This window comes from Columba livia, chromosome 22 (assembly GCF_036013475.1).
Source record: "Columba livia isolate bColLiv1 breed racing homer chromosome 22, bColLiv1.pat.W.v2, whole genome shotgun sequence".
In the NCBI taxonomy this organism is placed as follows: Eukaryota; Metazoa; Chordata; class Aves; order Columbiformes; family Columbidae; genus Columba; species Columba livia.
In genome coordinates, this window is record NC_088623.1 from 689,524 (window position 1) to 706,713 (window position 17,190).

General features: G+C 55.7%; 1 protein-coding gene and 1 long non-coding RNA gene across 10 annotated transcripts in view; both read left to right on the forward strand.

Annotated features, from left to right (window-relative positions):
• Nucleotides 1-17,190, forward strand: part of LOC135576030 (uncharacterized) — a 549,349-nt gene that overhangs the window by 329,615 nt on the left and 202,544 nt on the right. The gene's annotated exons all lie outside the window — the stretch shown is intronic.
• On the forward strand, nucleotides 13,439-16,628 carry LOC135576000 (ubiquitin carboxyl-terminal hydrolase 42-like). The gene is made up of 7 exons (XM_065038230.1): nucleotides 13,439-13,556; nucleotides 14,244-14,444; nucleotides 14,888-14,998; nucleotides 15,074-15,176; nucleotides 15,321-15,388; nucleotides 15,548-15,618; nucleotides 16,161-16,628. The coding sequence occupies exons 1-7, from the start codon at nucleotides 13,439-13,441 to the stop codon at nucleotides 16,245-16,247; spliced, it is 759 nt and encodes a 252-aa protein (XP_064894302.1). The 3' UTR covers nucleotides 16,248-16,628.

A 17,190-nucleotide genomic window follows, 5' to 3' on the forward strand; every position in this document is an offset into this window, starting at 1 on the left:
GGCAGAAACGACCCCAAAGGGCACAAATGTGCCCAGATTTAGCTCAAAACTGGCCCAAAGGGCCAAAGCAATCCCAGCTTTGATTTGAAACAGGCCCAAAGGCTCAAAGCGTGCCCTGGGATGGGGCAGTGTGGCACGAGGCTGGGGGCAGCGAGGGCCCACAGGGACTCAGTGCTGGTTTCTGCCCCTGGGCCACCACTCCCAGCCCCTGCTTGCCCAGAACTTGCCCCTGAAGCAGCCGCAGCCCCTCTCCCCTCCCTGCGGGGCGTCTGCCCCCTGCCCACACCCTGGTGCTGCCTGGCTCGCCCTGCCCGGCCCAGCCCGGCTGCTCTCCCGGCCCCAGCCCCAGCCCTGGCCCCACTGCTGCCCTGCTGAGCTGCTCGGGGCTGGGTGCTGCCCCTGCCCGCCCACCTGCTCCCTGCGCTCGGCTGGAGCAGCCTGGGCGTCCCGGGCTGGCAGGGGCACCAGGAGGAGGAGGAGGGTGAGGACCATGGCCCCCACGCTCGCACCATGATGCTGCTGCTGCTTCTGCCAAGACACAGCACAGCACGTCACCGTTGGTCTGTGACCTCATGGTCACATTGCAGTCACCACATCTGCACACTACTGCATGGCCTTGTTCTACACCAGCATGGAAGGAACACAAGTGGAGAAGGGTGCACCTATTTGGGAGGCAGTGCTGCCTATGGGAGTGCACAGGCTCTCACTTCTTGCTTCCCAGAAATCAATCAATCAATCAATCAATCAATCCCAAAAGCACCAACTTCAAGGATCTTGTAACTATTTTTGTCAGGCAGCTCTCTAGGAAGAAACCAGCTTTACCTGCTGGATTTACCACAGCTTCAATGCCTTTAAAGCCACCACTTCTTACCTCTGCTGCTCCAACACAGACTCACAGCCCAGCAAAATCATAGTGCAGGCAGAAACCTTCACCATACAGAGAGGGAGAGTCAGGAATACATTACTCTCAAAAAACAGACACTGTCAACCACTCTTGCTCTCGCTTACCAAATTCAGACAGTGTAAGAAAACAACAAGGAAGCGAGCTTCTTATTTTATGGAGCCCATTATATGGACCATTCAACATCAAGTCCAACCCGAGTCTGAACCTCCGAATAAGAAATATCATCTTAAAATTTCTAGGAAAATGACGGGCTTTGAAGTGGCAAGACCATCAAATGTTCATAAAAGCACTGCCATGCAAGTCCACATCCCTGATCACAGACCACCTGCCCTGGTACCTAAGGCAGTGATGTTCTCAGCTGATTCGCAGCCACTGACATCTGGAAAACAGCACAAACTCTCATGTCCTTCAGTGCCAAACATGTAGTTTAGAACTGAAACAGGCAAGAAATCCACCTACAGCCAGTCTGGTTTCATTCGAGGACATGAGGACAAGTTGAGTTCACATTCACCAGGAGTCACAGCAGCTCCCACCCGTCCCTGCAGACCCCAACAGCGCTCCTGTGCAGGGTCCTGAGGAGCAGTAAGCACAGAACAAGAAACCTCCCTTCCAAAGAAGGCCCACAGCTGCCCTTCCAACAAGCTGCACAAGCAGCAGCTGAGAACAACCTCTGCTGTAGCTGCACCTGGCTCTGCTGTCTGCAGGAGACCAGCTCCTGAATGATCCCCAGCCCTACAGACACAGATCTTCCCCAGGGCAGGGATGAGCAAACACCAGAGTGCAGGGACACCTGGTCATTCAGTTCAAGCTGCTGGGGAGAAGGACAGAGGACTAGAGAGAGACAAATCAGACAAGAGAGAAGACAGAGGATCTGAGAGAGAAAGAAACACACAGGGGAAAGGATGGAGAGACGGAGAGATCAAGGCAGAAAGGGACAAGGAGCTGTGAAGAAACAGGGAGGAAGAAACAGCAGGGCTGATGAGCAGGAAAGAGGGATTGGGAGGGGGGAGGAGGAGAAGCAGGAAGGGGCTAGAGAAAGACAGGGAGGGGGATGTACAGATGGAGAGACAAAAAGAAAGTCTGAGAAATAAAGCAAAGTTCGGATCCAAATGAAGACACTGGAAAGGGGAAACATGCAGCAATGAGCTGGAGGGAGAGGAAAAGAGGGCTGAGGAGCAGGAAAGAGGAAGAGAAGAAAAAGAAAAGGCAGAGCCATCTGGACAGGGGTGATATAGGGAGAAAGGATGGGACTGGGAACAGGCAAGGAAGACAGAAAGACAAACAGGACAGAAAGACATCAAGAAGGAAAAGGGGCAGTAATCTGGACAGAGATGGAGAAAGAAGAACAGGGAAAGGGAAGACAGGCAGAAAGACAGAAAGGGAGCAGGAGAGAGAAAGAACAATAAGGGTTGGGGGCAGGACAGAGATTGGGGAAAAAATCCTGGGGTGGGCAGCAAGACGGAGAGGGAGTAAAAAAGAAGAGGGGCAGGAATAGGTGCAGGGAGCAGGACAGAGGGATACAGTGAGAAATGATGGGGCAGGGAGCAGGACAGAGGAACAGAGCAGAATGACGACAAAGAGAAACCAGGGATGATGAGAACCACAGAGGGGAGGAGACAGAGAGGGAGATATGAGAAACCCTGCACAGAGATGGAGAAGGGTGGGGGAAACGGTGAGGAAGCAGCAGAGGGACAGAGAGAGAAGAGATGAAGAGGAAGAAGGACACAGCAGGAAAGAGGAGGGAGCAGGGAGGGACTGGAGCACAAAACAGGATGAAATGACCCCGAGGGCCCAGGACTCACCACAGTTCCTGCTCTCTGCACTGCCAGGCAAGCTGTGGAGTTCAGGCACTTCTGTCTGTCTGTCTTTTCCTCCCCTCCTAGTCTGCAGCTCCAGTCGCTCGCCCATCCTGCACCTAAGAGAACACGTCGGTGTTCTACAGCTCTTACACCACGAGGCTTCCCAGACACACACCACGCACACACACTGTACGGCCGTGCTGTAATTTTCCTCACTGACACAGACCCTGCGGTGCAGGTTCGTGATCTGCTCTGCTGAGGCTGCTCACAGGGACTCTTCCTCACCCAGAGGGGCAGCTGTCTCCTGTGCAGCTGCAGCAGCAGCTGTGGGGATCTCCTGCACTTCACCCTCCAGCTGCTTCTCCTTCTCCTGCTCTCTCCAGCTCCAGCCCCAGCAGCTCCTCTCCAGCAAGTGCCCCCTGCCCCCTCCCCCGCCCAGGAGAACAAGGCCAGAGCAGCCCAAGCACACCTGAGCCAGAGGCAGCAACAACATCCCCAGGGCCCCAGAGGGAGGAAAAAGGGCCCCAGGGCTGGGCCGGGCGCTGCTCAGCCTCGGGGCAGCTCCACGGGCGCCATGGCAAAACTCACCCTGGCCGCCTGCAGAGCAACCGCCTGCTCAGCCTGGGCTGCGCCACCATTGGTCGGGAGGGCTGTCAGTCTCCTCCCCTGAGCTGATCCTGCAGCTGATTGGCTGTCTGGGCTGTGACTCTGCCCTGGTTTGGGGCCCACCCTGCCCTGAGGTGATGCTCTCTCTGATTGGCTGCCTGAGGGGTCTTTCCCTCCACAGTGTCCGCCTTCCCTGAGGCAAGGTTTCCTCTGCTTGGCTGGCTGGGTGTTCCCACTGCCCCCCCCACCAAGTGATTGGCCAGACCCTTGTCAATCATCCATGTGCTGCACTCCCACCAGGAGTGATTGGTGCAGCCAGCACAGCCCGCCCCGAACGCTGCCCAGTTTGTTCCACTGTCGCCAACTGTCCTGCAGCTCGCAAAGCTTGATTGGCTGCTTACATTTCAATCACATGAGTTACCCCGCCTCCTCCAATGTGATTGGCTGCGTTTCATCCACTGACTGGCCCCGGACTTCCGGGCGGTTGTTGCCAGGCAGCGAGCTCCACCTGAGAATGAACTGTGGGCCCTGAGCAAAGGCCGTGGGTGATGAAAGACACGTGGGGACCCTGAACACGAGGATTTGGCCCCAGGAAGGAGGCTCTGGGCACTCAGAATGACGGGCAGATGCTACAGGTGGCGCTTTGGGCCCTGAACACGAGGGGACCCTCTTGGCTCCCACCCGAGCTGGGTTTGGTGCCCGTGACCCCACGGTCCAGCTGTCTGCTGTGCTTTCTGACCGCATGGGCGCTCTTGTCCTGCCCAACTTCTGCTGCAAATCCTGCTGCAGGAAACAATCACCTTGCCAATAGAACAGGCCCGGGCAGGATCTCTCAGCAAAGCGTATTTTATAAACCATTTTGCAAGACCAGGTGTTCTACCCAAAGACAGGCACGGGGAGTAGGACAAAAAGCCCCCGCTTACATATCCACCGATCCCAGCTGCACATCCCCTCCCTGCTCCCCATCGGCTGGTACTGCAGGGTTTACAGACTGCCCACTGCTTGCCTCGGTTTGCCTGTCTCATTCATCTAATTCTAACAACCTCTAACCTATTGATTTATTCAAAATATGGATTCCTGGCTCTTTGGGTACCCTTCCCCCTAGATTAACTTTTAAATACAGCAATCCGTTTGGATTCCGGGATTATTTCAAATGGGCTTTGTTTTACGTTAAGGATTCGTGGGCTGATGTCTCTGAGTCCTTCCCCTGCTGGGGCCAGGTGCCAGATCCGTTCCAAAAACAACATTCCCCCTTTCAATGGCTCCTTACAACTCCACATTGAAACAGAAGAGACGGCAAGATGGGCACACACAGCACACAGCTCCCAAAACCCACCACAGAGACTTCTCGGAATGGGCATTTCTCCAATTGCCTCAAAACCCACCGAGAAGCAAACACCCCACAAATGAGACACACGAGGCCAACAAGAGTTTGTTTTTAATCGTGGCTTTGGCTGTTCTGCCCGCTGGTGCCCAGTGAGTGTTTCTGAGCAGCGATCCCAGCCGTGGCCGCAGGTTGCAGCTCTTCCTCCCGGGGCCTGTGGGCAGGCGGGCCGGCCGGCAGAGCTGCCCGTGGCTCTGGAAGGGCTCTCTGAGCTCTTCCTGCCAGAGGCAGCACTGGCTGCTGGTGCCCTGGGGCAGCTTGGTCCCTGCTGGGGCAGCTTTGCTGCCTCCTGGACTCTTCCTCCTCCTCTTCCTCCTCTCCAGCACCACAGGCGTCAGATGCTGTGTCCTCCCTCATCCAGGCTGCAATCTGTCCCCGTCACCACCCACTGTTTTCCTCATCTGCATCTCCAGGGCACTGAAGCCTTCCTGCTCCTCCTCCTCCTCTGTGCTGAGGGGTCACAGTCCGTGATCTCCACAACTGCGTGTGGAGATCATAGCGGCGCCGCGGGGATCTGCTCCGCTCCCTCTGCCTCAGCTGGGTCTGCTCCCGAGCAGCTTTGGGTGCAGAACGACACCGGGAGCTGTGGCTGGAGGGCCCTGGAGCTGCATCATCCCTTAGGGCTCGGTCAGACCGTGGAGGACTGGTTCTCCAGCTCCTCGTCCTCCTTGCTGAGCGATGCTGGTCTGTGATCTCCAGAAACCGGCTGCGGAGATCACAGTCCCAGCCGTGGGGATCTGCTCCGATGTCTCATCCTTGGCCGGGTTTGCCCCTGAGCAGCTCTGGGGGCAGGAGCAGACTGGGAGCTGCTGCTGGAGGACAGTGGAGGTGCTGGTGCAGACTGGGAGCTGCCACTGGAGGGTATTGGAGCTGCCTCGTCCCTGTGAGTGGGGTCACAGCTCAGGGGACTGGTTCTCTCCCTCCTCCTGTCTGAGTGTTCGTAGTCCGCGGTCTCCACAACCCAGCTGTGGAGATCGTTGCCCCAGTGCGGGGATCTGCTCCTGGGCCTCTCCCTGGCACCGTTCTCCTGGCAGGGGGCAGAAGGGCTGAATCCCCGCTCCTCTTTGCTGCTGTCCTCTCGTGCAGCGTGGAGCACACGGTCACGGGGGTGACAGCGCAGCGGGCACGCAGCTTTCCTTCTGGACACCAGCCTGAGACAGCCGTGGAAGAAGCGACGCAAGCAGGAGCCCAGGGAGGAGCTGCTGTTGATCCTGCCTGGCCAGATGGGGCACGGCCAGCCCGCAGCTGCCTCCTGGGCTCCTGCCCGGCTTTGCTGGCTGGTGACGGCTGGTGCGGATGAGCTGCTGTCCTCTGGAGACTCCACCGTGCCCCCTGCCATGTCCTGCAAAGAGGGCTGTGAGAAGCTCCTGCCCTCTCCTCCTGACAGGACCCACCAGTGGGGAAACTCCAGAAGCTGTAAGAGCCCCCCAGACGCTCTCCTGGAGGCTGCAGGGGGGCCAAGGAGCACAAATGGAAGGGATCCAGCTGGATGCTGGGATAGGGATGCTGAACTCACCAAAGGTTTCTGTACAATAAGCAGAGAGAATTTAACTTACAAGAAGAGGGACTGAGACCTGGGGAAAGAAAGAGATACAACAAGCAGCCTCTAGGCTTGCATGTTCAAAGAACAGCCCTGCGGGGACTGACAAAGAAGGGCTGCTTTTCTCCTAAATCAGTTCCAGACACTGGCAGCCCTTGGGAACTGCCCAACAGATTTAGAAGGAAATGTTCACAGAAGTACTGACAGGCCTGGCTGTGCTCCCCAGAGAGCAGGTGGTTGGCCAGAGCGTGGTGTACGTCAGGCACTGCAGGATGCAATTGAGGAAGCATGGGTTGCCCACGTTGTGCAGTCCCGCTCCAGCTCTCTGGTTGTGCTGCGAGGCCATGCAAATCTTCTCTAGGGGAAAGAAGATCCTCTGTGGTGGAGCCATTCCCTCAGCAACGACTGCCAAGAAACCACATTTGAAAAGAAATAATGTTGTTGCATGAAAGCGCATTTTAACAGTCAAGTTTTCTACAGGAGTACCCAGGACAACCAGCCCTAACCTCCAACAGAGATACGTTGGGGAAGCCTAACACTGCCATTGCAATTTGCTGGTCAAGAAACAGTTTTGAAAAAGTGTGTTCCCCTGCTTACTTTGCCTCAAGTCCAACAAACCCACACTCGTTTCTGTGCCCCAGACAACCTTCCTTTCCCTCTAGAGTCTTGAATGGCATTAGCAGGTCAAGTCTTCCCTTTTCTTGATTGTAAGTTGATGAAAACAACCAAGTACCTGGCACAGAAGGTAACCCTACTGATGTCGGACCTTTCTGCGAGCAACGACATCTTTAAAACTCCTGTACAGAGCGGCAGGGAGTGAGGAAACACAACTTCCCCTGTCTAATTGAGAACACCTTGGTAAGTCTGGCTGCTCTCAGGAAGTGCCCCAGAATCCACTCTGGGTTGTCAGCACATCAGTATTCAGGAATTGAGCACCAGCCACGTCCGTTGACTTTGGGGATTCACAAAGTCCGAGGCTGCTGCTGCAGCTGCTGCTCACAGAGGTCATTCTCCATTGTGGCCATCGCTCCTCTCAGGAACACAGGGCTCTGGATGACAAAGGATGTCAGGATGTGCTCCAGAAAGAGAAGATGAGCGTCAATCCCGTCACCTGATTCCAAATAAAGAATTGCACCTCAACAAAATGATTAAAAAATACCCAAATTGAAACCCACAGAACAGCATCTGCCACCGAGAGTGTTTCAGTGGCAGTTTTAACTGCTGCAGAGCTGCAAGGCTGATGACCTTCCCATGACTCTCACGGGGCCCCAGTTCACAGCAGTTTCAAAGGCCTTTTGAAAGTCTCCAATGCACGTTACCTTCTGTGACGAGGACCTGCTGCTGAGCTGTTGCTGCTCCTGCCCCATCAGCACGTAGATATGGGTGGGCTCCTCACAGGGGCCTGCTGTCACCCGTGGGGAGGAGGGGACGGTCACCCAGCGTGGCGGTGGCATGGGCGAAAGGGGTGGGGTGAGGGGTCGGCGTACGTCATCGATGCCACGGGAGAGGGCCTGGCAGTGGCAGGTGTGGCAGCCAGAGTCATGGAGGAAGAAGAGGGTCCTGCCATAACCCAGGAGGAAGAGGTGCTGCTGGGCAGGCGGCAGCTTGTGGTGGCCGTGAGCAAAGGGGGATGGGATGGAGGCCACCAGCGCTGGCTGCTGACAGGGGCCCAGGCCCTGGAGGCTCAGCCCGTTGGTGTCTGGAGGGGGAAGCAGAGACGTTGTCATGGGCTGGGGACAAAGTGCCACCACCCTCCCCTCCCTTGGCGGTGCCGGGGGCTCACAGCTGAGACTGCGGCATCTTGCAGGGCCGGGTGCTGGTGGCGGCAGAGGGGGCAGAAGTGGCCCCAGGCGGCCTCGCTGTTCACAGCTCGTGGCGGCAGCAGCAGGTCTGGCCCCGGCTCAGCAGGTCGGGCAGCGTCAGGAGATGATGAGCAGGAGCTGTGGGGAGGCGGGGAGAGCGTCAGCCCTGGGACCCCCTGCTCTGAGGGGAGACCCCAGCCCCGCCACCCCCCTGCTCCACTCACCATCTCAGGCCAGACGTGGGATGGCGGCCACGTCCTCCCCTCCTCACCGTCCTCCAGGCGCTGTGGGGTCGCTTGTGCTGCGGGAGGGGACGTGGGTGAGATGAGAGCGAGCACCCCCACGGCAAACACGGCCCCCGCCATCATCACCACCCACCCCGTCCTCCACCTCAGCGTCACGTCCTCATCGCTGTCGGTCACGTGCTGGCGGCGATGGCGGCGAGAAGCCCAGTGGCCCATGGCTGCTGTGTGGTGGCACAGCCCAGGGACACTGACTCTGTGAGGCGGTGGCTCCCACAGAGACGGGGGTCCAGAACACGGGCAAGGGGGGGAGGGCTGAAGAGAGGAGGCGGGGCCAGGGCCGGGGGCTGCTCAGCCCTGGGGCAGCCCCACGGGCGCCACGTCCCAGCTCAGCCCGGCCACCGGCAGAGCCGCCGCCTTCTCACTTCCACCTTTGCCAGCACAGGGCGGCAGGGCGGCCAGTCTCCTCCCTGAGGTGACGCTGCCCCGCATTGGTCCCTGGGCTGTCACTCTGCCCCGCTTTGGACCCACGACAGCGAACAGAACACGGCAAGAGAGAAAGAAGGAAAGAAGAGCAGAAGGAATGAAGGAGAGGGGAAGACAAGGGCAGAGAGCAGGACATAGAGGCAGAAAGAGACAAAAGACAGAGAACAGGTCAGGAAGATTATGAGGGAAAAAGACAGGGACGCAGATCAAGACAAAGAGATGGAGAAGAAGAAAGAGACAATGGCCTGAAGGGTAGAGAGGGACAGAAAAAAAAATGCACAGGGAGCAGGAAAGAGCAGCAATGAGGAGAGGAACAGTTGGATGACAAAGACTTGGAGAAAAGAGAAAGGGGTGACAGGGAGCAGAGCATAATAACAGAGGGGAAGAGAGCTACGTGGAAGCCAAAAAAACCCGACAAAGAAGGAAACAGGAGAGGGCGGGGAAGGACTGGGACACAAAAGAGGGTGACACGACCCCCAGGGCCCAGGGCTCACCACAGTTCCCGCTCTCTGCACTGCCAGGCAAGTTGTGGAGTTCAGGCAACTCTGTCTCTGTGTTTCTGTCCTCCCTTTCTCTTCTGTAGCCCCAGCCGCTTGCCCATCCTCCACCTAGGAGAAGACACTGGTGTTTGACAGCTCTTACACCACGAGGCTTCCCAGACACACACCACGCAAACACACACTCTACGGCCGTACAGTAATTTTCCTCCCTGACACAGACCCTGCGGTGCACGTTTGTGATCTGCTCTGCTGAGGCGGCTCACAGGGACTCTTCCTCGCCCAGAGGGGCAGCTGTCTCTTGTGCAGCTGGAGCAGCAGCTGTGGGGATCCCCTCTACTTCATCCTCCAGCTGCCTTACCTTTTCCTGCTCTCTCCAGCTCCAGCCCCAGCAGCTCCTCTCCAAAGCCAGCAAGTGCCCACCTGCCCCTTTACACACCCCACCAGGAGAACAAGGCCAAAGCAGCCCACGCACACCTGAGCCAGATGCAGCAACAACAGCCCCAGGGCCCCAGTGCAGCCTCTGGCAGAGAACAAACCAGCAGCCACGATTCCCGCAGCTGCTTGGCTGGAGACCGCCTGCTGCAGGAGCTCCTGCACACCCCGCTCCTTCCCCGCACCCGTGCTGCTGGCACCTGCGTTAACGGAGGATGGAGCAGCCCCAGGCCCAGCTGCTGCTGCCAGGAGAGGCCGTGGGGTGGCCCGGAGCTGTGGGACAGGTCAGGGAGGTTTTGGGCTGGGACAGCTGCAGGGGGAGCGGGCTGGGGCAGCTCTGGGATTCGGGGTGCAGGTGCCTGTGCTCCTCAGGGGTGGATTTCTCCCTCCAGGGACTGCAGCTTGCTGGTGGAGTTGTCGATGGCTGCCTGAGGGTGACAGTGTTAGTGGCTGGATCCTCTTCTAGGCATCCATTTCACAGATCACAGGCTACTTGAGACTGGCCAGGAGGTCACCTGAAGGGTGAGGTCACTTGGAGGGTGAGGTCACCTGGTCCCACCCCCTGCTCAAGCAGGGCCACCTGCAGCCGGTTGTCCACGATGGTGTTCACAGGGCTGTGGAACATCTCCAAGGAAGGAGACTCCACAAGCTCCCTGGGCACTCTCTGCCAGTGCGCGTCACTCACACAGCACCCTCTGCTGAGCTGCGTGAGATCTCTGTCAGCCCATCTCTCCAGTGTGCCCAGGTCCCTGCGGATGGCAGCACGACCCCCTGGCCTAAGTGCCACTCCTCCCAGTGTGGTGTCCTCCGCCAGCTTGCTGAGGGTGCACTCTGCCCCACCATCCCGACCACTTAAGGAAGATGTTAAACAGGATTGGACCCAGTATTGACCCCTGGGAGACACTGCCTGTAACTGGCCTGCAACCAGACTTGGTGCCACTGAGCAACACGCTCTGGACCGGGCCGTCAGCCAGTGTCAGTCTCACTTGCCGCTGGCTCATCCAGCCCATTTCAGTTCCAGGGACTCAACCTCCATGTTTAAAACAAAAGAGACTGCAACATGGGCACATGCCATCACACAGCTCTCAAAATCCCATCACGTAAACTGCTCAGACTGGGTGTGCAGTGCAGTGCCCGCCCTTCATCTGAGGGGCTGACCTCTGATTGGCTGCTTGGGCTGTCACTCTGCCTGACACCTTGCCCCTCATGTCACGGCCTCAGCAGAGCAGGATGTGATGGCGGGAAGCGCCAAATTCATCTTCAGTGTCCAAGGGTTTTCTCCTGGTCTTTGCTGACCATTCACATTGGGACGTGCACAATCAGCCTGTGTTATGTCACTTTCAGCAGCTGCTGCTTTGGCAGAAATGGCTTGTTTATTCTTGTTGATTCTGCAAGTCTCACATTAAAAAGCTGCGCCCAGCACATCTGTCTGGTGTGCTGCTCTGAATCACATCAATAGTCAAAACCGCTGTATTTGCTCCCCTCCCAACTAGAGCAAAGTAAACCCCTGGATTTCACTCTCTTTCCTAAAGAGACGATCGTAGGAAGTTACATTCACATCCTGGGATGGAAAAAAAGGGAAAGAATATGAATAGGAAAAGCATTCCAGACAATTGAAAAAAAATGGAAAGACATTCTATAAAGGAACAAAAATTTTCCAAGAGGCATCCACCTGTATTTCATATCAGAAATACACTCAGTGCCGATGTTTGCAACACGAGGTGTACAATGTGGCATTGTCTGTACTGCTTTAAATCTGTTAAATAGTATTAATAGACAAGTAAAACAATGAGCAACTTGTATGAAACCTTGTTTTCATCAGAGTGCACTCACTTCATCTTATTTCCTCTGACAAGCTGTTCAACTGGCCATATGTGAGAGATTCTAAGATAATGTCTTGAGGACCCGTGTTGGAAAGTAAAACGTGGGAAAGCAAGATGTGCGGTTCCAGCCACCTGGATGATAAAGGAAGATCAATACTAACACGACCATCCGGACGGCCAAAGACATAATACTAACACAATAATATGTAAAGGGCCTTGGACAGATTACTTTGAAGTACATTTCTCCTAATTGTAAAAAGTTATAGCCCAGACTCGTCAGAATGGTATCTCGGGCTGGACAACCGACCCCTAGTGCATGGGATGTGTGAATGTCCTTGGGCCTGGTCTGTGAATGAGTGGAAAAACAAGTGAGAGAAACATCACATGAGTTTAGTGTGTTTTTAATAACAATTAGTGGAAAAACACCTTTTGCAAACATCTTAGTCCAGGCCCGTACCTGTAAATCCTATACGTTGTCAATGGTGAATAAAGAAGGCAGCCTAGGCCTAGGTCAGGTCTCTGCTTGGCCAGGCTCTGCGCTCCTTCCTGAACAAGATCTCTGCCTCTGCGCGAATTTCTGTCTGTGTCCTGGTATGCGTCATTTCTAATCGCCGCAAAAAATCCTGCGGGTGATCTGGAACTGTGAGCAGCACTGACCACACGGCGCCCTCTCAACAGCAGAAGCAACTTTCCTGCCCAATAGGGTTTGCTCCTTCCCCCCACAGCTTCTCCCCTCAGTGTTGCTGGGATCTCCCCGGGCAGGCTGAGCGCTGACCCTGGCAGGCGGCAGAGTCCCTTCACCTTTTTCACCCCCCACCACCTGGATTCCTCCTTTTGTGCTCTGCCCGCTCCAACAGTTTGTCACTTGGTTATACGGTCAGTTTATCCTCAAGCCACTGAGAGCTTCTGTAAGCGGTGAGACAGCACACAAAGCCCATGTCCTCTGCTGCCCACCCTTGGAGTTCCCTAGAAACTTCTACAAACCCACTACAGGAGCAGCTTCACTGCTGTTCAGATCAGCCAGCCAGGTGAACACGGGTCTCTGGAACATACCACAGGGCAACAGGGCAGTCCCAAGGGGACATGAGGGCAAAGGGGGACCTGGAGACACCTGAGAGCACCCAGGTGCCCAGGGCTGAACTGGCCTGTTCCTCCCAACAGGACATGGTGCCCCTTGCTCCCCAGGCACAGGGTCACAGTGGGGCCCTTTGTGACCTCGCATTGTGACACCCACTGCCCTGCATTGTGGGACAGGATTTGGCTGGCCTCAGCAAAACTCCCAGCACTTATCAATTGGTAAAAGGAGATGTGCTGGAACTTGTTGGTCACAGGCCATGGGAAGGATAGAGGCGAGAACCTTAATTAGAAGGAGTGGAGAGCGCTGATTCTATGTTTAGACAAGGTTCACAAGTTAATAATGTTGTCCTGTAAAAAGGAGACTCTTGTTTTTGCACAGGGAAGATTGCTTGGGTTGGGGTAGTAACTGTTTAAGAAAATGTCTTAGCACCAGCCAGTCTGTGAATGTGTACAGTGTAGACCAATCAGTCTGTAACACGGTAACAGAAACACCAATCAGCTCGAAGCACATTGCTGAGGAGAAGTATAAATGTATGTGAAGTACACTAATAAAGCGGACATTTTGTTTGCATCAAACCGCGCCCCGTCTCTCAATCGCGGTGCTGCATGTGCTCAGCGCAGCTGCAGCCCCGGCCCACACTGTCCGGCACCTTTAAGATCATCGAGTCCAACCACACCCTCACTTTAGCTGCCCCTGGCAGACTCCCCTCTGCCCCCGGCAGCCTTGTGCTGAGGACTCCCCAAGTGCAGCCCACGTCTTTCCCGGCTGCCCTTGGCAGACTCGTGGTGTTTCACCAAGTCTTCCCAATTCCTCACCTATACCTCATTCCCCAAACCCACGAGATGGCAGACAAACACCTCACCCGCCCCGTGGTGGCCCAGGAGGAGGACAGGGCTCCCCAGGAGAGCAGCTCTCCAGCAGAGCCCCAGGAGCTGTGCATGGCCCAGGACCTGGAGATGGGTGAGTGAGGGGCCCTGGTTGTCTGGGCAGGGCGGGGGCCAGCGAGCACTCCCTGCTCAACACCGGGATCACGTTTCTCTGCACGCTGGCAGGGGGGTTCCACAGGTGTTGGCCATGATGCTGCCTGAAGTCCAGGGCTGCTCCGAGCTGGGAGCCGGCCCCAGCACAGCCTCTGCGTGCAGAGGGGACCCAGCTCCTGCTCCAGGGCACGGGCAGCGAGAGGCAGCTGGGCGGGCAGGAGGCAACCGTGCTGTGGGACGGGGACCTTTCCTGCCCGTCTGAAGCGAGTTCCTCACCCGCTGCACCCGGCTTTCCCCGTCCTGCCTGGCTCCAGCATCACAGCCCGTCTGCCGGGCACCCTCCAGCCCTGACACGCACGGGGAGACTGTGCCGGGGGCTGATCCAGGTCAAGACTCCAGAAGGAAAGGAAGGTTGCTCAGGGCACAGAAGTCAGAGTGCGGATTTGTTGCACTTTTGGCAAAGTGAGCAGGGGAACACGCTATTTTCCAAAAGTGCTCCTTGACCAGGAACTTTCAAGAGCAGTGTTAGGCTTCCCCCAGTTTTTCTGTGTGGGAGGTTAGAGCTTGTTTTCCTGGGTGCTCCTGTACAGATACAGAACTCAACTTTTAAATCTGCTTCTGTGCAAGAACATGGACTCATCTCTCTTCCAATGTGGTTTCTTGGCAGTCGTTGCTGAGGGAATGGCTCCGCCGCAGAGGATCCTCTTTCCCCCAGAGAAGATTTGCATGACCTGGCAGCACAGCCAGAGAGCTGGAGCGGGACTGCACAACCTGGGCAACACGTGCTTCCTCAACTCCGTCCTGCAGTGCCTGACCTACACCCCGCCTCTGGCCAACCACCTGCTCTCTGGGGAGCACAGCCGGGCCTGTGAGTACTTTCGGGAACATTCCTTGTCCATCTGTTGAGCAGGGCCCAAGGGCTCCCAGAATCTGGAAGCTGATCTAGGAGAAAAGTGGCCCTTCTTTGTCAGCTCCCTGAGTTGGTGTTCTCTGAACACTCAAGCCTAGAAGCAGCTTGTTGTATCTGGATGTGTTCATCTTCAGAAAGGCACCTCTTTCTATCCCAGGCTCTTGGTCCCTGTTCCTGCAAGTTAAACTCCTTTGCTTATTGCACAGAAAGCTTCCGTCAGTTCAGCATCCCTCTGAAGAAAGTTTTCCGTGCGTTAAAATGTCCCGGGCTTGTTGGGACTTGGGCAACTTGGGAGGAATGGAGAATTCTTAAACTGCAAGACCTCCATTAGGTTTCCCATCACTGTGGATATTTTGCAAACCTGAGGAGCTTTCCTCTCCCATTCCTCCCTCTCTCTCCAGGTGGCCAGAAAGGCTTCTGCGTCATGTGCAGGATGGAAGTGCACGTTCAACAGGTCCTGCATTCCTCAGCCAGTGCCATCGAGCCTTGGGCTGTCGTCGATTTTCTCACAGGTGAGTCAGTGCAGGTGCTGTGACATGATTGATGCTGTTCTCGTAGGAGAGAACTAGTAACTTCTTCTTTCTTAGAAATAGGAGAAAATTTCCAGCATGGCAGGCAGGAGGACGCCCACGAGTTCTTACGCTGCACCATGGATGCCATGCAGAGAGCTTGTCTGAGAGGAAACAGCGAGTAAGTGCAAGCAAATTGTGTTTCCAGCGTTCCCAAGCCCTTTGGAGTCCTTGATGTCCTCCCCTCAAGGAAAACTATGCCCAGGGCTTTCAGACAAAGCCAGACTCTGGGAGGAGATAACTCTGCCTTCCCATTGGTTTGCAGCTTGGACATGTCCTCTCAAGCAACCACCATCGTCCATCAGATCTTTGGGGGCTTTCTGAGATCCAGAGGTACTTTTCCACTGCTATTGCTCTCCTTGGAATCGTCTGTGCCCTCCTGTCTGCCTGCGATAACAGCCGATGGTGTGATTGGCGCAGTGGGTGTGAGAGGGTAACCCGGCACAGTCTGTCGACTTCCCCTGTCACTGAGCATTTCCATTTGCCTTCCAGTCACATGCTGGAGCTGCCAAGCGGTTTCCGATTCCTACGAGGCCTTCCTGGATGTTCCTCTGGATATCAAAGTAAGAGAGTTTGTAATTGTGCTTCAAGACGTCCCAAGGCCCCTGTAGCTTTCCAGATTCCACACAGTTGGCTTAAAAACGTATCTGACAAGAGAGGTTGGCGGTGGGCGGGAGGTGGAATGGACTGTGTTCTGCAGAGGCCATGGCAGTGGTCTCCCTGTCAGAGCTGGTTTCAGCTGGACAGGCACACGTGCCCCTCTCTGCACCATGGCGTACCCTCCTCCTTCTTCCCTTGCCCTCCCGCAACACCCGTCTGGCTCCCAGGCTCATGGGGGTGTTGTTTCCATCACTGGTGACACCCATACCATCGCAGCTGAACTGTGCAGTGCCACAAAGAGGTGGCTCTGGAGAACCCTGGGAATCCCTGAGAAATGAGGGAGATGTTCAGCATCACACCCTCTTTCTGCCTCCTGGGCACTGCTTGCGGGTTCACAGTGGGTCTCCTCAGCCTCATCGAGCTGGTTTTTTTGCGTAAACTCCTCGTAAGTGTTTGGGTGTGGGAATTTCCCAGAGCTCAGGGCTCTCCCTTCTCACTCCTCCAGGCAGCCGCATCTGTCACCGCAGCTCTGGAAGACTTTGTGAAACCGGAGCACCTGGATGGTGAAAACTGCTTTAAATGTAGCAAGTAAGGCCATTATTGATGATGTATTCATACTGGATCCTGTGCGAAGGTGTCATTGAGCAGAAGTCAGCTTTTCACATTGAATTAAGGCACAGTAATGAGACGCAGGTTTTTTAACATGGCATTATGGTACTGAATAGCCTTAAAAGAGCAGAGGGATGTGTGAGACAGGAAAGTCTGTCTGGCCTTTGTGGGAAAAAATGGTGCGTTTCAGCCCTTGGCTCTGTCCTGGCTTTCAAGGTGTGACAAGGTGACTGCCGCCTCCAAGAGGTTCTCGGTCCATCGCGCGCCCAAGGTTCTCACGGTCTGTCTGAAGAGGTTTGAAGCTTTCACCGGCGACAAGATCAGCAAGGTGTGTGCACAACTGGAGTGCAACGTTCTCTTCCTGGAGCGGGTTTCCCAAAGCCGGACGCTCTGTCACAAGCTGCTCATGTTGAGATTTTCACGTTCCCTTCTGGGGACACTTCCTGTGGGAAGACAAGTGTGTCCTCTGCTCCCACAGAGCTGCTTTGGTCCAGATGAGTTTCCTGCCACCCAACTCGGGACATATTGCTGTGTCCTGAAGTGTTCCAGGGTCATTGCTGAGCCCTCCTGGTCTCTCCGTAGGTCGTGGAGTATCCCCAGTACCTGGATCTTCGCCCGTACATGTCTCAGGCAGCCGGAGAACCGCTCCTCTACTCCTTATACGCCGTCCTGGTGCATGGAGGTGGCAGCTGCCGTGCAGGACACTACTTCTGCTACATAAAGGTGAAAAGCTACTTCCTTCTGAACAACGGAAAAATGTATCCTGGGGAAAACTGACTTTCCTGGCCGTGTTACTGACAGCCATGGATTTGAGGAGAGAAGGTTTCCTCAGGGGCTGGAATGCATATGTTTTGAACACTGCTGGTTCGGCAGTTTTTGGCCTGTGTTTTGTGGAGAAGCCGTGCCATTCATCTCCAGATATCGAC

Bases quoted from the DNA above. Each gene is read 5' to 3' on its own strand.
- LOC135576000 (XM_065038230.1), top strand. From the start codon at position 13,439: ATGGCAGACAAACACCTCACCCGCCCCGTGGTGGCCCAGGAGGAGGAC. The intron at 15,177-15,320 runs GTAAGTGCAAGC...ATTGGTTTGCAG, and splicing joins TGTCTGAGAGGAAACAGCGA to CTTGGACATGTCCTCTCAAG. The intron at 15,389-15,547 runs GTACTTTTCCAC...TTTGCCTTCCAG, and splicing joins GGGCTTTCTGAGATCCAGAG to TCACATGCTGGAGCTGCCAA.